This window comes from Lepidochelys kempii, chromosome 9 (genome assembly GCF_965140285.1).
Source record: "Lepidochelys kempii isolate rLepKem1 chromosome 9, rLepKem1.hap1, whole genome shotgun sequence".
Lineage (NCBI taxonomy): Eukaryota > Metazoa > Chordata > Testudines > Cheloniidae > Lepidochelys > Lepidochelys kempii.
This window is the reverse complement of record NC_136388.1, coordinates 103231553-103258416: the sequence shown is the minus strand read 5'-3', so window position 1 is coordinate 103258416 and position 26864 is coordinate 103231553. Positions and strand designations below refer to the sequence as shown.

The window sequence follows — 26864 nt, the reverse complement described above, 5'->3', positions numbered from 1 at the left end:
GTTTATCCTAGGAAGCAGTGACCGAAAAAGATTGAGGGGTTAAGGTGGATAGAGTCCTTCATCCTGTAAGTATAGCCTACACTCTGTTCCTAGATACGTGTACATTTAGCCATATTAAAACATGTTTACTTACACCTAGCTTGCCAAGCAATCCAGATCACTCTATCAGTGGCCCATCATTTACCACTCCAATTTGTGTCATATGTAAACTATCAGTTATGATTTTATGTTCTCTTCCAGGTCATTGATGAAAGTTAAACAGCACAGGTCCAAGAACGGATCCCTGCAGGACCACTTTGCAAAAGCAGCTGCTCGATGATGATCCCCCATTTACCATTACATTTTAAGAGCTATCAGTTAACCAGCTTTTAATCCATTTAATGTGTGCCATGTTAATTTTGTATTGTTCTAAATTCTTAAACTTCTATAAGGCATTTGACTTGGTACTGCATGACATTTTGATTAAGTATATCATATCAATTTCTTTTTCAAGATTAGTATAATTTAAGGAAAAAAAAAAGGAAAGAAATAAAGATAGTTTGACAGAATCAACGTCTGGGGGGGAAATCAACATTATGGTCCAGCAAGCTTTTCAGCCAGATCTTTTTAAACTCTTGGATGCAAGTAATCCAGACCAGCTGATTTTAAAGCATGTTTGGTTGGATCTAATCTTTACATATGCACGACGACTGGGACCTTAGGTTTTGTTCCAAGCACAGAGGCAAATGCCTGAAATGGGACATTACCGGGCTTTTTAATCCCATCAGGGGTCTGAGCGGAGGCTGTCCTTCAAGTACTGGAATTAACTAAGAAACTTAACAGTAAAAAGTCACCAGGACCAGATGGTATTCACCCAAGAGTTCTGCAAGAACTCAAATGTGAAATTGTGCAACTATTAACTATGGTTTGTAACCTGTCCTTTAAATCGGATACTGTACCCAATGACTGGAAGATAGCTAATGTAACGCCAATATTTAAGAAGGGTTCTAGAGGTGATCCTGGCAATTACAGACTGATAAGTCTAACGTCAGTACCAGGCTAAAGAATAAAATTGTCAGACACATAGAAGAACAGAAATTGTTATGCAAAAGTCAATATGGTTTCTGTAAAGGGAGATCATGACTTACTAATCTATTAGAGTTCTTTGAGGGGGTCAACAAACGTGGACAAGGGGGATCCAGTGGACAGAGTGTACTTAGATTTCCAGAAAGCCTTTGACAAGGTCCCTCACCAAAGACTCTTACGTAAATTAAGTTGTCATGGGATAAGAGGGAAGATCCTTTCATGGATTAAGAACAGGTTAAAAAAAAAAAAAAGACAGGGAACAAAGGGTAGGAATAAATGGTAAATTTTCAGAATGGAGAGAGGTAACTAGTGGTGTTCCCCAAGGGTCAGTCCTAGGACCAATCCTAGTCAACTTATTCATAAATGATCTGAAGAGAGGGGTAAACAGTGAGGTGGCAAAGTTTGCAGATGATACTAAACTGCTCAAGATGGTTAAAACCAAAGCAGACTGTGAAGAACTTCAAAAAGATCTCACAAAACTAAGTGCTTGGGTAACAAAATGGCAAATGAAATGTAATGTGGATAAATAAAAAGTAATGCACATTGGAAAAAATAACCCCAATTATACATACAATATGATGGGGGCTAATTTAGCTACAACTAATCAGGAGAAAGATCTTGGTGTCATCATGGATAGTTTTCTGAAGATATCCACGCAGTGTGCAGCGGCAGTAAAAAAGCAAGCAGGATGTTAGGAATCATTAAAAAAGGGATAGAGAATAAGACAGAGAATATCTTATTACCCTTATATAAATCTATGGTATGCCCACATCTTGAATACTGCTTACAGATGTGGTCCCCCCCATCTCAAAAAAGATATACTGGCATTAGAAAAGATTCAGAAAAGGGCAACTAAAACGATTAGGGGTTTGGAACGGGTCCCATATGAGGAGAGATTAAAGAGGCTAGGACTTTTCAGCTTGCAAAAGAGGAGACTAAGGGATGATATGATAGAGGTCTATAAAATCATGAGTGGTGTGGAGAAAGTGAATAAGGAAAAGTTATTTACTTGTTCCCATAATATAAGAACTAGGGGCCACCAAATGAAATTAATGGGCAGCCGGTTTAAAACAAATAAAAGGAAGTAGTTCTTCACTCAGCGCACAGTCAACCTGTGGAACTCCTTGCCTGAGGAGGTTGTGAAGGCTGGGACTATAACAGGGTTTGAGAGAGAACTGGATAAATTCATGGAGGTTAAGTCCATTAATGGCTATTAGCCAGGATGGGTAAGGAATGGTGTCCCTAGCCTCTGTTTGTCAGAGGGTGGAGATGGATGGCAGGAGAGAGATCACTTGATCATTACCTGTTAGGTTCGCTCCCTCTGGGGCACCTAGTATTGGCCACTGTCGGTAGACAGGATACCGGGCTGGATGGACCTTTGGTCTCACCCAATATGGCTGTTCTTATGTTCTGGCTTATCACTGTGTTTTGGAACCAGAACGTTTACCCACTAATGCTTCCTGCAATGATACAGCGTGGAGAGGATTCTGATGCTCCTTTCTGGCCCAGAGTGAGAAGGTGCTGCATATGGAACAATGAGAAGGCAAATGACCTTCCTCAAAGGAAGCCAAACAATGCACATGTGCATTTGTATTAGGAAAAGCAGCAGAGCAAGAGGCATCTCTCTTGAACTATGGTTTCTCCATCTATGGTTCCAGTGCGTCAGAACTAATGACATTTGCCAAAGTATTTTGTTAAAAAAACACAAACAAGAAAATAACTAAGCAAAATAAGGCAGCACTGACCCCAGGAATGATGCACTTGTGCAAATGTGGGTCCAAGGACCCAGCTAGGCTGCTGGTCCATCTGTTACCAGGGTTAGAAGGAACTGAGGTGGACAGTGTGCCACAACCCCTTCCACAGTCTACTCTTCAGATGTTCTGCTCCTTCCCTTATGGCTCTGAAGGCACGAGCATGTTCCACTAGACCTTGCTATTAGAAGGTTCCATCAGTCCAAGCTACACCACCAACATATCCCAAGTGTAGGAATGTGCAGAGGCCACTTAAAATTTTAAATACGCTATCTTGCAATCTCTTGTAGTTCCTCTGGTTTCTTTACTGTTTTAGATAGTAAACTCCTTGGGGCAAGGACTATATGTACATTGGTCTTGTACAGCAATAAGCACAGGATCAGCACTTAAAACAACTGGCTTTAATAGGACATGATCATACATAGTAAGGACGGATTAGAGGGCCATAAACAAGGAACAAAAAATTACATATCGAGTTGAGGTTTATCTAGTGGGGTGCTTCAGTTAATTACATCCAGTCATATTACATCTTTAATCATTTGGAAGACTTAAGAAAATTCACACACAATGGTAATTCAGAAGTGTTCTGAAGATATAATAGAACCCAGAGACTTTAGAAATATGGGCAGAAAAACATTACATCTGAAAAAATGCAAATTAAGACAGCTGTATGGCAATGTCTAAAACAGTTTAAGTGGGAAGATTGAGAGGGTAATTAGATATGAGCTTGCAATGTGATCTGGCAAGAAGAAGAACTAATTTGATTTAGAACTGCATATGGAAAGGCAAAACATGTAATTTGTCCAGCTACACAGCACTGGCATGATAAGACCCAGAAATCTGCATTCTGTTTGTCCCCTTTTTCACAACAGGTAGCTAAAATGAAGAAAATTCAAAGAAGAGTAACAAAATCATTTAAAAACTCAAGGGATTAATTTATATTATGAGAAAAAATAAAATATTGATTCAAGATGGAGGGAAGAGAAGTTACAAGGGAATAAAGAGGGAGGAGAAAAACAGTTTTCTATCCTACTTGGCCTCACCTGTGTAGTTGCTAGTCCATTGCTAATGTTGAATCCATTGATTGTTATCTGAATTTGTCCACGATTAATCATCTCAATCACAGCTTCTGCAATTGTATTCATAGGAATGACTGGCATACTGAGGGCAGCATTGCTGTCTGCATTGTCTCCACTATCAGGGCACTTCATCTAAGAAATCGTGCAAGATTCATCAGTGAGAAAATGCTGCGTTCAGTCTACTAGGGCAGAGTTCAAAGAAGTGAAGTTCTCACCTTAACAATTTTGACATCAGGGAGGCTGTCAAGGAATGCCTTCAAGTCTATGCCATTCAAAACAATCCTGTTATCATAAATATGGCCATTGGACTTGAAATCAATGACTGCTTTTTTCTATGGAGCAAGAAAACAAGTTTCAATTTACAACATTCCATTGCTAAATTACTGTACTGAATATAAGTTCCTAGAGAAGCGCAAGTCCCCACTAGATAATCAATACTATTGGCTTTCCTTTCCATCGCTGTCTCTTACCTTCAGGTGGGGGAACATATTAGCATGGTCTCCAATAAAGAAAGTGTTTGGCATGTAAGCCAGTTTCTCAGAATATTGCTCTGCCACATCAACTGGGGAAGTTTCTTGATCTGTGATGATATAATCCATGAACAGCGCTCCACTGGTTCCAGGGTATCCCAGCCACATAGCCTACAAGCCAAGCCAAAAAGCAACAGATTTTAATCTCAAGTGTGGACAAACCATACGTGCAACTGTATAACCTGCTCTGATTCAGCATCTTTCTACCAAGGTTCTCACACGGATTCTCAAATGGCTGAAACCCGACAAAATGAGAGAATTGTCGCCAATCATTGGAATAATGACAAATTAAAAAAAAAACAAAAAAACACACCCTGTGACAATTATGGCCAGAAATCCATCAAGGACACAGAGTCAGCTATACTCAGTTGTGAAGTTGGGTATTAACCAGTCACCTCAGTTTCTTTGACCTGTTTGGAGACTGCAGTGGCCTGGAATTAGACGGTCCTCAGGTTTCTCTCCCCCTTGTCAAGATTTAAGCTAATTCTCCATGCTGCTCATGTGACTTATGAACCTAAGTCTCATTGAAAGTCAAAAGGACATAAGGTGCTTTAAATTTTTTTTACCATTAGTCTCTTCCTCCTTTGATTAGTGTACTGTATGACAGCATAGGTTGGATTTGTCCCACTGCATTCAGCAGGGTGTTAAAAACAGACACTTCATCCACACAAGCAGGGCCAGGAAGCCACTGGTTCCTCCTCTGGATATATGTGGGGGTGGGATAGGTTGGGAGAAGGAACCTAGCAGCTTACATAGCAGCAGCAATGCTAGTTTTCTAGAAGGGAAGTGGAATAGCTAAGAGCAGAGAGTTAGGAGATGCTGCTTTTTTGTTGTGGGAGGAAAGGCTCGAGCCACTTCTGCTTTTTCCAGAGGGGAGGGGAAATAAGGAGCAGATTGCCCCAAGTACACAAGAGGAGCTAGGCACACAGGGTTTCCTGAACATCCAAGAGGGATGCAGTCCCAAAGGAACCCTGCAAAGAGGAAAGGGTTCACAACCACTACTAGTTAAATGGAGGTGAGATGGTAAGAGTGAACAAGCCCAAAATTAAATGAAAGCCCAAAATTAAATGAAAACCCATAAATCATTTTACAGTCAGTGACAATTTTCACACATTTGTAGGTCTTCTTTGGGCCGGTTGGCTCTTTTGAAAAACAGTTATCACATATAGCTGCAACAGTAGAGCAGCGAGTCCAAAACGTCTAACAGACCAGCATTTGCACTGCTTCAAGAACCTCACAGAAGGACATTCAAGGTGGTGTTTAGCTTAAACTATCCTTTTCTCAGACCAACTAATTGAAACATCTACCCACTGACGACTCAACTGATTCAGATCTGCTTTATAGGATACAAGGCTGTTCAGTGCCAGATACCAAAGTCAGCATCTAGTAAATAAGACTACTCCCATTGTTTTGCAGAAGCGTTTCTGCAACCAGTACACTTACACACACTTATGCTCGGACAAGGAACAAAAATCTACGTCTTCCTTCCCTACTGGCAAAAGGCAGATTGCTGTTCTTACTCCTGGAGGTGTACAGATGCCATGGTGATGGGCGCCAATCTGAGAACCTCTCTGTCCCACTTAGCAAGGTTCTGAAATGGATGGGTAAAAGGGACAGCTCTCTTCTTTTGCACATCAACTGGTATCAAAAGGTCAGAGAAGACATTAGGACCACAGATTGGATTATGCATCAGAGTAGGTCACTACTGAGCTGACTGACCACAAGAATCCCTTGGTATGGCATTCCACAATACCACTGAATATGTTCCTGAATTAGCATACCTCTTCACTACCTGTGTATTTCATCTATTTTTATTTTAATCTGCAAAAAGACTAGATGAAACAAGGATTTAAAATCCCAAGGAAACCTCAAGATTAATCCATCACCTACCAGCAGGCTCACTAGCTATGGCTGCTAACAGGAGCAATCAGAAGGAGCTGCTCAACTATCTGTAGGAAAAATCAGAAGTGAAAGCACTAATGAATAGGGTCCTACCAAATTCAGTGCCATGAAAAACATGTCACGGACCATGAATTCAGATTTCACGGAAGGAGACCAGGTCTTTTGCGTGCTTTTACCCTATACTATACAGATTTCAGCGTTTCTCAAATTGGGGTCCAAAAGGGAGTTGTAAGGGAGTTGCAAAGTTATTTTAGGGAGGTCATGGTATTGCCACCCTTACTTCAGGCGGCTGTTGGCTGGGCACCCAGCTCTGAAGGCAGTGCCCTGCTAGCAGCAGCGCAGAAGTAAGGGTGGCAATACCATACCAGGCCATCCTTACGTCTATACTGCTGCTTGCGACAGCTCTGCCTTTAGAGCTGGGATCCCGGCCAGCAACCGCCACTCTCCAGCTGCCCAGATCTGAAGGCAGCACTGCTGCCAGGAGCAGCACAAAAGTAAGGGCAGCAACACTACAACCCATCCTTCAATAACCTTGTGACCCCCCGCCCCCCACTTCTTTTTGGGTCAGGACCCCTACAATTACAACACTGTGAAATTTTAGATGTACATAACTGAAATCATGACATTTATGATTTTTAAAATCCTATGACCATGAAATTGACCAAAATGGACCATAAATTTGGTAGGGCCCTGCTAATGAGAAGTACCACTCATGCTGCAAGGCAAGAATAGCTTACCTGCTGATATGTGTGCATGCTGCAACAGTCCAAGACTGTTTAGCTTTGGGACCTCCCTAGTCTGATATTGGAGACAGAGACACAGGAGTGAGAATTCTGTGTACACAGTACCCTTAAAGAATTAAAAGTCTACAGGCCAAACTGTATCTTCAAGAATATTTGTGCTCTTTGAGGAACCCTGTCTCCTTATCTGTACTAAAAGGTTTTAGCACACCTAAGGCAAGGTAAAATAAATCACAAACACGACAGCTATCTCTTGCTACTTACATTTTTCCAGTATTTTTTCAGAAAAACTTTGGAAACGGCAGTTCTATGTTGGCCACAGAAAGCCTCCAAGTGCAGAATGAGTTCAAATAACTCAATCAATCCAGTGTGCATTTTAAACCAAGGACACAATTATCCAACAATACAGCAGCAGTGAAGGATTGAAAGATGGCCTAGCATACAGGACACTGGACTGACACTTGAGACCAGAATTCAATTCCCAGTTCCACCACCACACCCTGATGTGCCCTGCCCTGTCTCTCCATTCCTTATCGATGGAATGAAATATCCCTGCCTACCAGGAGTATTGCGAGGATAAAATCCATTAACGATGAGAGGCATCAGGATACTACAGAATTGCAGATCCTGTAAGTATCCACATATTGATAACAGTAAACTGCTCTAACTCTTTTGTATGGCAGAATGAAATAAATTTGCTTTATAGAATTTTATAACATGGCTTGAGATCACTAACTTAAAATGTAGCTCATCTACAACAGATTAAAGGTGTATCCAACAGTTCCAGCTCACCTATATATTTAAAATGTCACTACCTTGAGTATTTCCACCATCCAGGGTTTCCTCTTAGTAGCATTAATCTTCCACTATGTGTTGGTATTGAGTTATTTTAATTTGAACATGGTATGTTTGCATATATGCACTGTAAGGACTTTGGTGTCAGTATACCACAGCATGTTCAAATCGCACCTGGTTCAGCACAATGTTTACAGCGTTATCTGATGCTGTGTTACCAAAAAATATTGTGCTTATTCAATCATGTACTCAACCTGTATGGAATTATTCTTGTTCATGGAAATAAATTCCACAGAGGCAGAAACCAGGCACAACTGGTTTCTCCTAGTTGTATCCTTCCTGCAAAGATTCAAAGCTGAGGCCTCGTACCAAACAGCATGACTGACAACATTGCTTAAAATATCTGCTCTCACCAGAACAAGATGCTAGCATGCTCAGGAACCATGAAGCTATGTTTATTCTTTCCTTTGGAATATTATTCAACATACAAATATTGGAAAAAGGGAGCTATTGTATATAAACCAAACAATTATTTTATTCATACACTACTCCTTTCAGAGCAATGCTCACTTTCATTCAGTCCCGTATGGATCAACATGCCATTTCCACAGCACTCCTAACTTAAAGGAGAGGAGAGAGAAATCAGCCTGTTCTATGACCATGCTGAGCAATGCTCTTACATCAGACAGAGCTCTCCAAACACTGTTTAATTCCTTTACCTGGATAGGTGCTGGTCTGAGAGCAAACAGCTCATTACGGGCTCCCTTAGTATAGCCATTCATGTTAATGAGGATGTGTATCCCATCCTGGTGAATGCGATCTGCTGCCTTTCCATTACATGGTATCTAAAATACAAGAATCAAGAACATACATTACTAATTATTCTTACTTTATCACTGAAAGGCCAAAAGCAAGATTAGAAGTCAGCACACCAACAAGTTTAATATATAGAAAAACTTTAAACAGCACTATATAGTTCAGATTAAATTTATAGCTAGCTCAAGTTTCTCATATCCACTTCCCCCAAATAAAGATGCTATGAGTGACAATAGTCACTCAGTTAACCCTGAAAAAAATACTCTGAGGGCAAGCATGTCCAAGTTCACTCAGACATTTGGTATGATAGCAGGCCCAGAGAGCTAGAGAAGTGAGTATTCACCCATGCTCCAATACATCTGTTAGTCTATAAGGTGCCACAGAACTCTGCCGCTTTTACATATCCAGACTAACACGCTACCCTTCTGATACTTATCAATTATGGAGACTTCTGTTGGTGAGAGAGCTGCTTTCACAGACTCAGACTAAGGTCAGAAGGGACTATCATGATCATCTTGTCTGACCTCCTGCACATTGCAGGCCACAGACTCTCACCCACCCACTCTTATAACAGATCCCTAACCTCTGGCTGTATTACTGAAGTCCTCAAAGCATGGTTTAAAGACATGAAGTTACAGAGAATCCACTATTTACACTAGTTTAAATCTGCAAGTGACCCGTGTCCCGTTCTACAAAGGAAAGGGTTTCTGCCCATCTGACTGGGAAAATTCCTTCCTGACCCCACATATGGCAATCAGTTAGACCCACAGCATGTAGGCAAGACCCACCAAACACCTGGGAAACCATTTTCTGTAGTAACTCAGAGCTCTCCCCATCTAGTGTCCAATCACCAGCTGTTGGAGATATTTGCTGTTAGCAGTCACAGATTGGCTACGTGCCATTGTAGGCTCTCTCACCATACCATCCCCTCCATAAAAATTTACCAAGCTGAGTCTTGAAGCCAGTGAGGATTTCTGCCCCCGTGACTCTCCTTGGAAGGCTATTCCAGAACTTCATTCCTCCAATAGTTAGAAACCTTCACTCAATTTCAAGCCTAAACTTGTTAATGGCTAGTTTATATCCATTTGTTCTTGTGTCCACATTGGCGCTTAAATAACTTCTCTCCCTCCCTGGTATTTATCCCTCTGATGTATTTATAGAGCGCAATCATATCTCCCCTCAGCCTTCGTTTGGTATGGCTAAACAAGCCAAGCTCTTTGGGCCTCCTCTCAAGGTAAGTTTTCCATTCCTCAGAGCATCCTAGTAGCCCTTCTCTGCACCTGTTCCAGTCTGAATTCATCTTAAACATGGGAGACCAGAATTGCACACAGTATTCCAGATGAGGTCTCACCAATACCTTGTATAATGGTACTAACATTTCCCTGTTTCTACTGGAAATATCTTGCCTAATGCATCCTAGGACTGCATTAGCCTTTTTCATGGCCACATCACATTGATCACAGGATGACTATGAGCTGCCAATAAATACACTCAGGTCTGAAGTGAATGGTGTAGCCTGATGTAATGACTTTTCCAATGATGGTCTGAAATGGGAAAGAATCCCATTGGAAAGGATGATGCAGCAACAGGTCCAGGTGGTAGAGTGAGTCATGGCTTTCAACCAACGTATAAAAAAAAAGTTTACTGGAAGCTGTTGGCTGGGTGGTGACAGTGGATGAGAAATTTTCCCTCTGAAACTGAACCTACTCCCTGGGTGGTTCTGCCATCCTCTAATATGTACTGTGCGGGACAAGATCTTTTAGCTGTCTGTGATCATTTCCTTTTTGTCACAATTAGCGTAGATGCCCAATGATCAAGAGGCGGCTCCTGAATCCTATAGCGAGTGGAGAGACTTCAGCAGTTCCACAGAAAAAAACTTGAGACATTCAAAAGGGAAATCTTCAACTGTGTCCTGGACCTCTTGGGGAAACCTGGAGGACTGCAGACATGAATCAGTAGCTGGTCTCAAGGATCACTCCATGAGGAGTAACATGAGCCTGTCTTTCTGCAACTTCCTAGATCAGATCTTGAAGCCAGTGCAGACCCTACGTTTAGACAGGATATGGGCCTTCCCAAGGCAACTGCAATGTCCGTTGCTGAGGGAAAGAGATCTGTTGCACACATGGCAACCTGGGGTTGAACATACCCTGAGCTGAAAGAGAACACTAAACAAGGGAACTAAGGCAGACAAGGAGCTGGCAACCAGGAAACTGGGGGAAAAGGAAATGCCACCCCCAAGATGGGCAGAATGTGAAAGAAAACAGGTTAAAAACAACTACATTGAAATAAAAAGAAATACAAGTAGGGTAAGAACAACGCTGGATTAGCAAAGCTAACCAACAGACACAAGGTTTCATCTCAGGCTACAGGTGGTTGAGAAGGACTAGGACCAGTGGTGGGTCTGATCTTCCCTAGATACCCTCAACTCATAGCACAAGCACACAGAACACAGGCTGCAACTGAAAGTTTCCGATCAAAGGCGCATGAGTGCGCATGTGCTCCTGAAGCAGAGCACCCATAGGGATAACTATTCAAAGAAAAAACAGTTACTCACCAACCCAACTAAAACTAAAACCAAAACCAGAACTACAAACCAAACAAACTATCTATAGAGCTAGAGAAACGTGGAGAACTTGCAGAGCAAGATGCCATAGTTCCAACAACTGTCGGGCAGTAAGAAGGAACTGAGGGGGCCCCAGGTTGGCTGAGGTATATATTGAGTGCCGTGCAGGCGCCACTCCAGGAGGCTCCACAGCCGACCCGATGGATGCTGCTAGGGGAAAAGTTTCCAACGGTCATGCACACAGCGCACGCAAACCTAATTGGAATCGATATGAGCAAACACTCAAAGAAGAATCACTAGTTAATATGGTAAGCAACTAGTCTTTTCTGCCATGGTGGCATCTCAGGAGGTGGAGGCTCAGTTTCATTTGGTCTGCCCCCTCTGTCAGGTATTCTGCCCATTAATACCTAATTAATGGCAAACACAGTCTTTTCTTGGATAGACCCACTGCTTATCCTCAATCTTTGACAATCTTGCTGAGCTGCCAAGAGGTGAGCAATGGAAATAGTGCAGTTGGTAGTTAAGAAGGCACGTTTGGGTTGGTAGACTTTAGCCAGTTTCTCTGTTTGACTCTTAGCTCTAGCTGACCAGCCAAAGGACTGCACAGTTACATCCAAACGTTTCACTAACAGTTTTGTCCAAACTTCATATTCATTGGCTATGGCTTGGTTAATTGTTTCAATTTTTTCCCAATAAGCTGGTCCCAATGGTTTCTTCAGTAAAGGTTTTCTAACATGGCCAAGTGAAACCTTTGCTAAGGTTTCTTTTAGTTTTTTTCCCCTGATTCCACTGAACAACTGGAACACAGTTATGTTGGCCAGAGTCTTGGACACACCTAATGCAATACAACTGCCTTTTAGCTCCTGAAAGACCTCGCTAACACCACCTTCTTGTGCTTTTTTCAGATGGGCATTCACACACAGCATTTTGGCAGCTTCCAGTTCTGAGATGAGGTATGTGAGCAGCAGGAGGCAATTCTTCTAATTAAGAAGGCGTTTTGTCACATCTCCTGATGTTAATGATGCATATGGACAGTTCACTTCTCCCAGTAGCCCACTCACTTCAAGTTGGAACTCTTTTGCTTCACTTGGATTGTTAGTAGCTTGCACATTTTCTTCTAGTTTACAATATAGCCTTAACTCAGATACCAGCCAAGTAGCAAGTTTGGTAAATTCAGGGGAACTGGCTCCACCAGAGACTGCTTGAGTCAGTGCTTCATCTTCTAACCATGGACCTTTGTAACCTAGATCCTCCAACGACTCCAGGACGTCGCTCTCCATGAGCTCGAACTCCATCCTCTGCCCTGGCACCCACCAGCCTGTTTCTTTGCAAAGGATAAAGCTGGCACTCTGCACAAGCAGTTACCGAGCAGACTGCCGGGTTGACATGTCAGAGCGAGATGGGAGGGGAGGGGAGCAGGCCCCCAGCCTGACCTCTCACCCGGCACCGGGAGCTGCCTGAGTCATTGCTCGCCATCCCATATCTGCATAATGATGCAGTCCCACCATTCAGTACTTGTTTCCTGGGCTTAGAAATGGAGCTCAGCTGTGTCAAGGTGATGTGAAACAGTCATCAGCAACTGTGAATTGCTCTGCTCTACATCTTCCAGCAGGGCTGCTTGCATGGCATCAGTGTGGCGGCTCTTGTATCAGCTATGTAAATACTGCAGGAGAAGGTGCGAGGTGTTTGTAATGCTCACAACAGTGTACAGCTGAACGGGGTCCACGCTAGGTATTAAATGTTCAGTTCTGAGAGAAATACTCAGCAGGCAGTGCTTTCCAAATTGTTCCTGAAGTTCAGCAGCTTTGGGAACACATTTTGCAAGTGCAAGTATGCAGAGGATCTCTTGAAGAACAGCATTTCTATTGCTGTCAGTTTAGCAGATACACCATTTTTATTCAAGAGCCCAGATTCTAAGTGGCACATCAGCTGCATATTGCATGGTCCAAGGGGATGAATTTAAGCTATCCCCTGCTGCTGTACAGCTGCCAGGCCAGTCCCAGCTCCAATGTGTATTAGAGGATTTGCAGGACTACTCTAATTTACAGCCATCCTTGGACCCCAGGGACTGCTTCTGCATCTGAGGATCATTTAAGATGTAGTAAAACCTTTGCCACATACCTTCGATCCAAGAGGTGATGGAGGTAGAAGCTGCTCCAGTGACTAAATCTCTGTTATTCCACTATGCAGGGGGAATCTTTCACCAACTTGCTAAGCCATGCTATGCTTTATATTGTTTGAGTAGCATACAACAGCCTTAAATGTACCCAAGAATCAAGCCCAAAATATTCAACCACTGTAGCAAGTCTCCTCGACCAACTTAGGCTATGTGCATGACTATCGTTTTAATCCACAACCAGCACTCACATTAATAAAATTCCAATAGTCACACTTAAAGTTCACACGATGCCCATCGATTCCCTCCATAACGATGAAACTGCTGACATACACTACCACAAAAAGAAAAGGAGGACTTGTGGCACCTTAGAGACTAACCAATTTATTAGAGCATAAGCTTTCGTGAGCTACAGCTCACTTCTTCAGATGCATATAAGAAGTGAGCTGTAGCTCACGAAAGCTTATGCTCTAATAAATTGGTTAGTCTCTAAGGTGCCACAAGTCCTCCTTTTCTTTTTGCGAATACAGACTAACACGGCTGTTACTCTGAAAACTACCACAAAAGAATTCTGAAGATCACTCTTACCATTACCTGGGAGCATAATTTGTGCTCCAAGAAATTCACTGTGACCAGGATCCTTAACCATAGGTTGAGAACTCCATTTCTGAAAAACATGCTGCAAATTCAAAAGAATGAAAGCTCACCTGGGAGAGGTCAATGAAATGATTTGCTTCTGCCATCACCTTTACACGGAAGTTTGTCCCATCATCAGGGCTGAGGGCATAACAGAACACCTGGGATATACAGCACAAGTTAATATAAATACTTGAAATTAGTCTATTGACTAAAATTTCATCATAAATGCTATGTAATTACTCTACATTATCCTCATTAAAAAGAGGAAATTGTTTAGGACTAAGTTTAATTTTATTTTACACAAACATTAGCCAGCTATTTTGTAAGTGCTTTGAACACGAAAAATCCTAAATAAGGGTTATGAAAATTGCATATAAGCAGCTTAAGAGTTTGTTGGAAGTGTAACAATTTCACAAGTGGTCTCACTTTTAGATTGATAATACATTCAGCCCATTTTTCTTTATTGACTCTCCAGCCAAACTGGGTAAGTTCTGGAAAAAGCAGTATGCAACTCTCCAGTTAAAAGTGTGAAATGGATCCAGTGTCAAAAGCAAAGGGTGACAAGGTATGTAAACATTTTCACCTTCAGTAAATCTAATATTTACTGGTCACTGATTCAAACAGTCAACCTGCATGAACCCAATTAGTCTAATGCAGCAGTTCTTAAACTATGGAGGTGTGAGCTGTGTTTTTCTTTTGTGAAGAGCGGTGGCTGTCAGCCCAAGGTGGCTGGGGCTCGTGTGTAAGGGCTGTGCACATCCAGGAAGTGGGGATAACACCTGAGCTTAGGCACTCCTCCCCCCTGGCTGGAGGTAGCAGGACGCCCTCAAAATCTCTCAGCTGAAGGTGGCAGGATGCCAGCCCTGCAGCGGCAGTGCAGAAGTAAGGGTAGCAACTGGATGCTAAGTATCCTGTTGACTCCTTTACACTGCTATGTTGCTGCTGGCGCAGTGCTGCTTTCAGAGCGGGGCGCTCAGCCAGCAGCCACAGCTCTGCCTTCAGAGCTGGGTGGCGATATATGTACTTGGGGGTGGGAAGCCATAAATGACTACAGACAGACACAAACAAGCGGGGCTCAATCAAATCAGTTTGAGAACCACTGGTTTAGAGGGCAAGGTGCTGACTTCAGCATGAAATAGTGGATTCAAGTTCTGTTTGGGATTTATCTTTTCATTGGTAGATAGTGAAACAACATCCTCACTCCAGAACAAGTTAAGATGTATCGCTGCCACACTCTGCTTAGAAGCCAACATAGGTATTTACTGACTTCTTGCCACCATTAATGCTTGTACCAGAGATTAAAAAAAAAAAAAGTTAACTTGTTAAAATTTCTAAATGTAGTGCTTTAACTAAGCAGCTCTTTCATGAAGATAACAGGGTATCAGTCTGATATAAATTTGCTATTTTTATATCTGTCAGCTAATCTGAAAGTAGTAGTAACTTTTTGTGTTTCTTTATCAGGAAGATAATGTATCTGAACATCACAAGCGTCACCATAAGAGAGGCAAAGAGAAAGGGACTTAGGGAACAAGTTTTCAAAGTATATATGAAGGTTTAGGTTAATTAAGTCAGCTGTCAGTGTTTTGAACTCAAAGGGATGTTGTGACCTGGGGAAGTGTCAGTCTGTTCTGACTGATCTAGTAAATAAAGCGTCTTTGCGAATAAAACCAACATTTAAGTATTTTGGCTTTAAGTAAAAATCTCACAATACTTTACAAAGGTAGGAAGTATCCTTATTTTGCTAGAGACATTAAGTTACGTGCTCAGTCACACACTGAACTTGTGACATAGTTGGGAATGGAACTCAGATTTGAGCTTCAGTCCACTTTAGCCACTAAGTGGTACTGTTTCCTTCATACTAGTCTAGTTTACTCTAAGTATTAATGTAGGAAATGGAGGTTCCTGTTCCAGGAAGAAGGATTGGTAGGAAAAGATGGGATCCACCTAACGAAGAGCATCTTCGCAGGCAGGCTTGCTAACCTAGTGAGGAGGGCTTTAAACTAGGTTTGCTGGGGGATGGAGACCTAACCCCTGAGGCAAGTGGGGAAGTGAGATACCAGGAAGAAACACAAGAAGGATGCAACAGGGCAGGCCTCCCAATTCATACTGACCAAGTAGGGCAATTGGCTAGTTATCTTAGGTGCTTGTACATGAACGCAATTGGAAGTCCTGGCACAGTAAAGGAACTATGATGTGATTGGTTTCAGAGTAGCAGCTCTGTTAGTCTGTATCCACAAAAAGAAAAGGAGTACTTGTGGCACCTTAGAGACTAACAAATTTATTTGAGCATAAGCTTTCGTGAGCTACACCTCACTTCATCGGATGCATATAGCGGAAAATACAGTGGGGAGATTTATATACACAGAGAACATGCAACAATGGGTGTTACCATACACACTGTAACGAGAGTGACCAGGTAAGGTGAGCTATTACCAGCAGGAGAGCGGGGGAGAAAAATGTTTTGTAGTGATAATCAAGGTGAGCCATTTCCAGCTGTTGACAAGAACGTCTGAGGAAGGGTGGGAGGGAGTGTGGGGAAGAGAAATAAACATTGGGAAATAGCAGTTGACAGGAACATCTGAGGAACAATGGGGGGGGGGGAATAAACATGCGGAACAGATGGACATCATACCAAAAGGACTGAAGGTAAAAAATCCATTACAATCTACATACCACACAGACTATGCTGACAGCTTGTGCCACACGCTCTCAAAGAAACTGCGCAATCACCTAATCAACATCCTCTACAGCAAACAGGGAAAGATTAAGAATGAGCTCTCAAAAATGGATACTCTCATAAAAAAACAACCTTCCACACAAACTTCCTCGTGGCTGGACTCTACTAAAACTAGACAAGCCATTTACAACACACACTTTGCTTCTCTACAAAAGAAAAAGGACACTAAACTTTCTAAACTACTACATGCCACAAGGGGCTACAGCAATGGTTCCCTCAACCCACCCAGCAATATTGTTAACCTATCCAACTATACTCTCAGCCCAGCAGAAGCAGCTGTCCTATCTCGGGGCCTCTCCTTCTGCCCCTCCACCCCCACGAACATGATACAGTTCTGTGGTGACCTAGAATCCTATTTTCGACATCTCCGACTCAAGGAATATTTCCAACATACTAATCCACAGAGACCTTCCTACCAACACTACAAAAAGAAGGATTCTAGGTGGACTCCTCCTGAAGGTCGAAACAGCAGACTGGACTTCTACATAGAGTGCTTCCGCTGACGTTCATGGGCTGAAATTGTGGAAAAGCAGCATCACTTGCCCCACAACCTCAGCCGTGCGGAACACAATGCCATCCACAGCCTCAGAAACAACTCTGACATCATAATTAAAAAGGCTGACAAAGGAGGTGCTGTTGTCATCATGAATAGGTCGGAATATGAACAAGAGGCTGCTCGGCAGCTCTCCAACACCACTTTCTACAAGCCATTACCCTCTGATCCCACCGAGAGTTACCAAAAGAAACTACAGCATTTGCTCAAGAAACTCCCTGAAAAAGCACAAGATCAAATCTGCACAGACACACCCCTGGAACCCCGACCTGGGATATTCTATCTACTACCCAAGATCCATAAACCTGGAAATCCTGGCCGCCCCATCGTCTCAGGCATTGGCACCCTGACAGCAGGATTGTCTGGCTATGTAGAATCCCTCCTCAGGCCCTATGCTACCAGCACTCCCAGCTACCTTCGAGACACCACTGACTTCCTGAGGAAACTACAATCCCTCAGTGATCTTCCTGATAACACCATCCTGGCCACTATGGATGTAGAAGCCCTCTACACCAACATTCCACACAAAGATGGACTACAAGCCATCAAGAACACTATCCCCGATAATGTTACGGCTAACCTGGTGGCTGAACTTTGTGACTTTGTCCTTACCCATAACTATTTTACATTTGGGGACAATGTATACCTTCAGATCAGAGTAACAGCCGTGTTAGTCTGTATTCGCAAAAAGAAAAGGAGTACTTGTGGCACCTTAGAGACTAACCAATTTATTTGAGCATGAGCTTTCGTGAGCTACAGCTCACTTCATCGGATGCATGCCGTGGAAACTGTAGCAGACTTTATATATACACAGAGAATATGAAAAAATACCTCCTCCCACCCCACTGTCCAGCTGGTAATAGCTTATCTAAAGTGATCACCAGGTGGGCCATTTCCAGCACAAATCCAGGTTTTCTCACCCTCCACCCCCCCCCCCCCCCCACAGATTCACTCTCCTGCTGGTGATTGTGTAAAGAGTTGTCACTTTGGATGGGCTATCACCAGCAGGAGAGTGAATCTGTGTGTGTGGGGGGGGGGGGGGGGTGGAGGGTGAGAAAACCTGGATTTGTGCTGGAAATGGCCCACCTGGTGATCACTTTAGATAAGCTATTACCAGCTGGACAGTGGGGTGGGAGGAGGTATTTTTTCATATTCTCTGTGTATATATAAAGTCTGCTACAGTTTCCACGGCATGCATCCGATGAAGTGAGCTGTAGCTCACGAAAGCTCATGCTCAAATAAATTGGTTAGTCTCTAAGGTGCCACAAGTACTCCTTTTCTTTTTACCTTCAGATCAGCGGCACTGCTATGGGTACCCGCATGGCCCCACAGTATGCCAACATTTTTATGGCTGACTTAGAATAATGCTTCCTCAGCTCTCGTCCCCTAACGCCCCTACTCTACTTGCGCTATATTGATGACATCTTCATCATCTGGACCCATGGAAAAGAAGCCCTTGAGGAATTCCACCATGATTTCAACAATTTCCATCCCACCATCAACCTCAGCCTGGTCCAGTCCACACAAGAGATCCACTTCCTGGACACTACAGTGCTAACAAACGATGGTCACATAACCACCACCCTATACCGGAAACCTACCGACCGCTATTCCTACCTACATGCCTCCAGCTTTCACCCCGACCACACCACACGATCCATCGTCTACAGCCAAGCTCTGCGATACAACCGCATTTGCTCCAACCCCTCAGACAGAGACAGACACCTACAAGATCTCTATCAAGCATTCTTACAACTACAATACCCACCTGCGGAAGTGAAGAAACAGATTGATAGAGCCAGAAGAGTTCCCAGAAGTCACCTACTACAGGACAGGCCTAACAAGGAAAATAACAGAACGCCACTGGCCATCACCTTCAGCCCCCAACTAAAACCCCTCCAAAGCATTATTAAGGATCTACAACCTATCCTGAAGGATGACCCAACACTCTCACAAATCTTGGGAGACAGGCCAGTCCTTGCCTACACAGACAGCCCCCCAACCTGAACCAAATACTCACCAGCAACCACATACCACACATCAGAACCACTAACCCAGGAACCTATCCTTGCAACAAAGCCCGTTCCCAACTGTGCCCACATATCTATTCAGGGGACACCATCACAGGGCCTAATAACATCAGCCACACTATCAGAGGCTCGTTCACCTGCACGTCCACCAATGTGATATATGCCATCATGTGCCAGCAATGCCCCTCTGCCATGTACATTGGTCAAACTGGACAGTCTCTACGTAAAAGAGTAAATGGACACAAATCAGATGTCAAGAATTATAACATTCATAAACCAGTCAGAGAACACTTCAATCTCTCTGGTCACGCGATTACAGACATGAAAGTTGCGATATTACAACAAAAAAACTTCAAATCCAGACTCCAGCGAGAAAATGCTGAATTGGAATTCATTTGCAAATTGGATACAATTAACTTAGGCTTGAATAGAGACTGGGAGTGGCTTAGTCATTATGCAAGGTAGCCTATTTCCCCTTGTTTTTTCCTACCCCCTCCCCTCAGACGTTCTTGTTAAACCCTGGATTTGTGCTGGAAATGGCCCACCTTGATTATCATACACACTGTAAGGAGAGTGGTCACTTTAGATAAGCTATTACCAGCAGGAGAGTGGGGTGGGAGGAGGTATTTTTTCATGCTGTGTGTGTGTATATATATAATAAGATCTTCTACACTTTCCACAGTATGCATCCGATGAAGTATGCATCCAATCACGAAAGCTTATGCTCAAATAAATTGGTTAGTCTCTAAGGTGCCACAAGTACTCCTTTTCTTTTTAAGGTGCCACAAGTACTCCTTTTCTTTTTATGATGTGATTGAAATAACAGGGACTTGGTGGGGTAACTCACATGACTGGAGCACGGTCATGAATGGGTATGAACTGTTCTGGAAGGACAGGTGGGGGAGAAAAGGTGGAGGAGTTGCACTGTATGTAAGAGAGCGGTATGATTGCTCAGAGCTCAAGTATGAAACCAGAGAAAAGCCTGTTGAGAGTCTTTGGGTTAAGTTTAGAGGTGAGAGCAACAAGGGTAATGTCATGTTGGGTGTCTGCTATAGACAATCAGATCAGGAAGATGAGGTAGATGAGGCTGTCTTCTGATAAGTAACAGAAGTTTCCAGATTGCAGGCCCTGGTTCTCATGGGGGACTTCAATCACCCTGACATCGGCTGGGAAAGCAATACAGCAGTGCACGGACAATCCAGGAAGTTTTTGGAGGGTGTTGGGGACAACTTCCTGGTGCAAGTGCTAGAGGAATCAGCTAGGGGCCCTGCTCCTCTTGACCTGCTGCTCACAAACAGGAAAGAATTGGTAGGGGAAGTAGAAGTGGGCGGCAACATGGGCAGCATTGACCATGAGATGGTCGAGTTCAGGATCCTGACAAAAGGAAGAAAGGAGAGCTGCAGATTACGGACTCTGGATTTCAGAAAAGCAGACTTTGACTTCCTCAGGGAACTGATGGACAGGATCCCCTGGGAGGATAATATGTGGGGGAAAGGAGTCTAGGAGAGCTGGCTGTATTTTAAAGAAGCCTTTTTGAGGGAGCAGGAACAAACCATCCCGATGCGCAGAAATAATAGCAAATATGGCAGGCGACCAGCCTGGCTTAGAGAAATCTTCAGTGAGCTTAAACACAAAAAGGAAGCTTACAAGAAGTGGAAACTTGGACAGATGACTAGGGAGGAGTAAAAAAATATTGCTTGAGCATGCAGGGGTGTAATCAGGAAGGCCAAAGCACAACTGGAGTTGCAACTAGCAAAGGATGTGAAGGGTAACAAGAAGGGTTTTGACAGGTGGTCAGGGAAAGTGGCAGGACCATTACCGAATGGGGGAGACAACCTAGTGACAGATGATGTGGAAAAAGCTGAAGTACTCAATGCTTTTTTTTGCCTCGGTCATCACAGACAAGGTCAGTTCCCAGACTGCTGCACTGGGCAGCACAGTATGAGGAGGTGGTGAACAGCCCTCAGTGGTGAAAGAACAGGTTAAGGACTATTTAGAAAAGCTGGACATGCACAATGCCATGGAGCCAGATGTGATTGCAGAGCCATTGGCCATTATCTTTGAAAACTTGTGGTGATCAGGGGAGGTCCTGGACGATTGAAAAAAGGCAAATATAGTGCCCATCTTTTAAAAAAGGGAAGAAGGCGAATGGGGGGGGGGAGGGGGAGGGGACCACGGACTACAGATCGGTCAGCCTCACCTCAGTCCTGGAAAAATCACGGAGCTGGTCCTCAAGGAATCCATTTTGAAGCACTCGGAGGAGAGGAAGGTGATCAGGAACAGTCAACATGGATTCACCAAGGGCAAGTCATGTCTGACCAACCTGATTGCCTTCTATGATATGAGAACAGGCTCTGTGGATATGGGGAAAACAGTGGACATGATATACCTTGACTTTAGCAAAGGTTTTGATACGGTCTCCAACAGCATTCTTGCCAGCAAGTTAAAGTATGGATTGAATGCATGGACTATAAGGTGGATAGGAAGCTGGCTAAATCGTTCGGCTAAATGGACAGCGATCAACAGCTCAATGTCTAATTGGCAGCCGGTATCAAGCAGAGTGCCCCAGGGATTGGTCCTGGGGCCGCTTTTGTTCAACATCTTCATTAATGATCTGGATGATGGGATGGATTGCACCCTCAGCAAGTTCATGGATGACATTAAGATGGGGGGAGAGGTAGATATCCTGGAGGGTAGGGACAAACCTAGACAAATGAGAGGATTGGGCCAAAAGAAATATGATGAGGTTCAACAAGGACAAGTGCGGAGTCCTGCACTTAGGACGGAAGAATCCCATGCACTGCTACAGGCTGGGAACCGACTGGCTAAGCGGCAGTTCTGCAGAAAAGGACCTGCGGATTACAGTGGACAAGAAGTTAACAGTTTGAGTTAACAGTGTGCCCTGTTGCCAAGAAGGCTAACAGCATATTGGGCTGCATTAGTAGGAGCATTGCCAGCAGATCGAAGGAAGTGATTATTCCCCTGTATTCAGCATGGTGAACCCACATTTGGAGTATTGGTTCCAGTTTTGGACCCCCCACTACAGAAAGGATGTGGACAAATTGGAGAGAGTCCAACGGAGGGCAACAAAAATGATTGGGGGGTTGGGACACATGACTTATGAGAAGAGGCTGAGGGAACTGGGGTTAGTCAGTCTGCTGAAGAGAAAAGTGACGGGGGATTTGATAGCAGCCTTCAACTATCTGAAGCGGGCTTCCAAAGAGGATGGCTCTAGACTGTTCTCAATAGTAGCAGATGACAGAACAAGGAGTAATGGTCTCAAGTTGCAGTGGGGGAGGTTTAGGTTGGATATTAGGAAAAACCTTTTCACTAAGAGGGTGGTGAAGCACTGGAATGCTTTACCTAAGGAGGTGGTGGAATCTCCATCCTTAGAGATTTTTTAAGGCCCAGCTTGACAAAGCCCTGGCTGGAATGATTTAGTTGGGGTTGGTCCTGCTTTGAGCAGGGGGTTGGACTAGATGACCTCCTGAGGTCTCTTCCAACCCTAATCTTCTATGATTCTAGGTTACTTACCTGTAACTGAAGGTTCTTAGAGATGTGTGGTCCCTATCACCTTCATGTGGAATATCATGCATGCGCACCACATGCCTGAGTCCAGAGAATTTTATTAAGCAGTACCCATTGGTCTGCTAATGCGCGGTTCTTCTCATGCTCCAAAATGAGGTTATAAAGGGTGATGTAGACAGACATCTTTCCAGTTCCTTCTCTTACGCAAATACAGGTATAATCCAGCACCAGAGAGAATGGAAGGTGGGTAGTGGAATACAGATAGGACCAGAGATCTTGACCCCTTGATCTCTCTGCTATGGAAAGAAATGGTTAAGGTGTCTAATAGTTTTTGTTCTTGGTAGATAAAAGGCCAGTACTGTGACGCAGCAGGGAGGGGGGAGTGTTGACCTGGGAATGTGGTAGGTGAGTTTCACTGGGGATGGGACACCTAAGAGCCTGTAACCTGAGCCAGGAGGGGGAGGTAACACCTCTGCCTGGGGAACTGGACAAAGGCAGCAATAGAGAGCCTGCTGGGGGGGGGCTTTGGTTTCAGTTTGGTGCTGGGTGGTGGAATGCAGGGAACCCCAGGGCTGGGGTCTAAGCTCCCTGCCCCCCAGAAGGACTTGACTGAGGGGTCCTGGTTGTACCCACAAGCTCTGTTTTAGACTGTGTTCCTATTGTCCAATAAATCTTCCGTTTTACTGGCTGGCTGAGTCTCACAGTGAATCCCAGGAAGAGGGGTGCAGGCCCCGGACTCCCCCACACTCCGTGACAACTGGTGTTAGCGGTGGGATGTACTGCACCCCGTGAATGGCACTTCCTGAAGTAAGTGACTGGGGAACAGTAAAACGAAGGGGGATTGACGGGGACCAGGCGTACTGAAGATACAGAGAGAGACGGTTTCAGGGGGCAGTTAACCCCTGGGAGTGTGTGACCAGAGAGAAAGACTTTTGCAGTAACAGGGTCCCCCGGGGGATTGCAGCGAGCAGCCCTAGGGGCGGAGGAGTCTGCAGCTCGACCCTGGCAAAGAGGTGGTGACCTCAAGAAAGAGGAGGACTGGCACCCTAGGGATTCTTCCTGGAAACCGTGGAAAGCTGCACAGGCCTGCGAGTGGCCAGCAGGGAGATGTACGCTAAAAGCCTTAAGCCGTGACCTGGTGGAGCTGTGCAGGCAGAGGGGGCTGCGCACTGGAAGGTCCACCAAGGAACAGCTGATTGCCCAGTAGGAGAAGGATCGCTTGGAAGACCCGATTCCTGTCCCTGAGGAAAGCCGCCCGGTGGACGCAGCGTGGGCCCTGGGGCCTGACTGGGCTGGGAGGGGTCAGACTGCTGCCGAGGACATCCCGAGACCCTTCCTACCTATGCCTAGGGGAGGGGTTGGGGGAAGCCCAGCGAATACCGAGGGCACCCTGACCCCGGCAGCCAGCAGGGGATCCTCCCGGCGGAGCTCCCCATCCTTGGAGTGGAGGCAGCTGGAATGGGAGAGGGAGATGAAAATGAGGGAGCTGGAGGATCATGAAAAGCAGCATCAGCATGAGCGGGAGGAGAAGGACAGGCAACGTCAGCATGAGAAGAAGGAGGAGGAGGAGAAACAGAAGCAGCATGAAGAGAAGCAGAGACAGCATGAACTGGAGCTCGTCAGGCTGAGAAGCAGTGGGACCCAGGCTGCGGTGAGTGAGGGGGGACCCAAGACTGTGAGGAGCTTTGATAAGTGCTTCCTGGCCCAGCGTAAGGAGGGGGAGGACATAGATAGCTTCCTGACGGCCTTTGAGAATGACTGCGAGATGCACAGGGTTGACCTGGCAGACAGGCTCCAGTTTCTCACCCCCTTACTGGACCCCAAAGCCGTGGAGGTGTACAGCTGAATGAAAGGGGCGGAGGGAAGGGACTATGAACTGTTCAAAAAGGCCCTGCTCCGTGAGTTTGGGTTGACCCCCGAGATGTACCGGAAAAGGTTCCTGAGTCAGCATAAAACACCCGAGGTCACATACCTACAACTGGTCAACCGAATGCAGGGATATGCCCGCAAGTGGACAGCTGGGGCCCAAGATAAAGAGGACCTGCTTGACCTAATTGTACTGGAGCAACTGTATGAACAGTGCCCTTCCGACCTGATGCTATGGTTGGTGGACAAAAAGCTAGAGAACCCACAGCATGCAGGGCAGCTGGCCGACGAGTTTGTGATCAGTCGGTCAGGGGGTAGCAGGGAGGAGTCCCAAAAGAACAGGCCCCCCACGATGCAGAGAGAGAGAGACACACACAGACACCATGGGACCTCCCAGCAGGGAAATATGGACAACCCCCTCCCAAAGGAAACGCCTGGCGTCAGGACCATCTGACCTGCTCGAGGGGACCAACGTGACCTGAGCTGCTATCACTGTGGCCAGAGAGGCCACATACGGACCCAGTACCCCAGGCTCAGGGACAGACTGAGCAGACCCAACTTACCCGGGGTTAACTGGGTAGGGACCCAGCTGGACGAGGGGCAGATGGCCCAAGCAAGGGGGGCTGCCAGCTTACCACCTGCTCAGGAGGGAAGAGGACCCCAGGCCAGCTCCTCCAGAGGGCTGGATGCTCTGGACTCAGAATTCTCGGTTTACAGGGTGGGCGTGGGGCTGTCCCTCCGGAGAGAGTGCCTTGTTCCCCTGGAGGTGGATGGGAGGAAGGTCAATGGATACTGGGATACAGGCGCGGAGGTGATGCTGGCCCGGCCCTGGGTGGTGCCCAACACCTACCTGACCCTGAAGGGGGTGGGCGGGACCTCATACAGGGTGCCCATGGCAAGGGTACACCTGAAATGGGGGGCCAAGGAGGGCCCCAAGGATGTGGGGTGCACCACCATTTGCCCACTGAGGTATTGATGGGGGGGGCGGCCTAGAGGACTGGCCAAGCAACCCCCAGACTGCCCTGGTTGTGACCCGTAGCCAGAGCCAGCGAGGGGCACTGTGCCCCAACCTCGGGAAGGGTACCACACCAGAGGCGCAGGACCCTACCCTGGTGGGGAGGGAGCGCCGAGGGGCATGGCTCAGAGAGGCTGTGGCCTCAGACCCAGCCAGTGAGAGGGAACCAGGCCCCATCCCTTCCCCAGCTGCTGAGTTCCAGGCCGAGTTGCAGAAAGATCCCTCCTTGCGGAAGCTCAGGGACCTGGCCGACCTCAGTGTGGTATGGACCATGAGGAGAGGTTGCCAGGAGAGGTTCCTGTGGGAGAAGGGTTTCCTGTACCGAGAATGGGCTCCCCCAGGGGAAGTGGAGTCCTGTGGGATCAGGAGCTGGTGGTCCCCCAGAAGTGGCGCCGCAAGCTACTGTACCTGGCCCATGACATCCCCCTCTAAGGGCACCAGCGAATCCGGCGCACCCAGCAGAGATTGCTACAGAACTTTTACTGGCCAGGGCAGTCTGGGGGTGGCCTGGGGTCTTTACCACTGTCTGGCAGTATTGCCGATCCTGCGACCCCTGTCAGAGGGTGGGGAAGGCCCGGGACAAGGGGAAAACGGCTTTGAAACCTTTGCCCATCATAGAGGAACCTTTCCAGAAGGTGGCCATGGACATAGTGGGACCCCTCAGCAAGACAACCCGGTCGGGAAGAAATACATTCTGGTGGTGGTAGATTTTGTCACCCGCTACCCCGACGCCGTGCCCTTAGCTTCCACTGAAGCCGACACCGTGGCAGATGCGCTCCTGACCATTTTCAGCCGAGTGGGGTTCCCCAAGGAAGTCTTGATAGACCAAGGATCCAACTTAATGTCAGCCCTGCTCCGGTGCTTGTGGGAGAAATGTGGGACCCAGCACAACTGGGCCTCAGCTTATCACCCCAGTCCAATGGGCTGGTGGAGAGGTTCAATGGGACGCTAAAGATGATGCTTGAAAACCTTTATGAACCAGCACCCGTGGGATTGGGACAAGTATTTACCTCACCTGCTGTTCGTGTACAGGGAGGTACCCCAGGAGTCTACCGGATTTTCGCCTTTCGAACTGTTATATGGAAGGAGGATAAGGGGCCCCCTAGACCTGATGAGAGACGAATGTGAGGGGAAGGCCA

At 45.6% G+C, this 26864-nt stretch overlaps 1 protein-coding gene and 1 pseudogene across 5 annotated transcripts in view; both read right to left on the bottom strand.

Annotated features, from left to right (window-relative positions):
* OGT (O-linked N-acetylglucosamine (GlcNAc) transferase) overlaps nt 1-26864 on the bottom strand; it is a 79211-nt gene that overhangs the window by 15258 nt on the left and 37089 nt on the right. For 4 of the 5 annotated variants that reach the window (XM_073358682.2, XM_073358683.1, XM_073358684.2 and 1 more), the window contains 5 exons: nt 14065-14154; nt 8582-8707; nt 4366-4536; nt 4111-4227; nt 3860-4027 (listed from right to left, as the gene is read on the bottom strand). In XM_073358682.2, the coding sequence (XP_073214783.1) occupies nt 3860-4027; nt 4111-4227; nt 4366-4536; nt 8582-8707; nt 14065-14154 (672 nt within the window). Of the gene's footprint in view, nt 1-3202; nt 3693-3859; nt 4028-4110; nt 4228-4365; nt 4537-8581; nt 8708-14064; nt 14155-26864 lie in introns of those variants that run through there. The other variant, XM_073358687.2, reaches the window with a different exon arrangement.
* LOC140916803 (protein FAM98A-like) lies at nt 8714-13719 on the bottom strand (annotated as a pseudogene).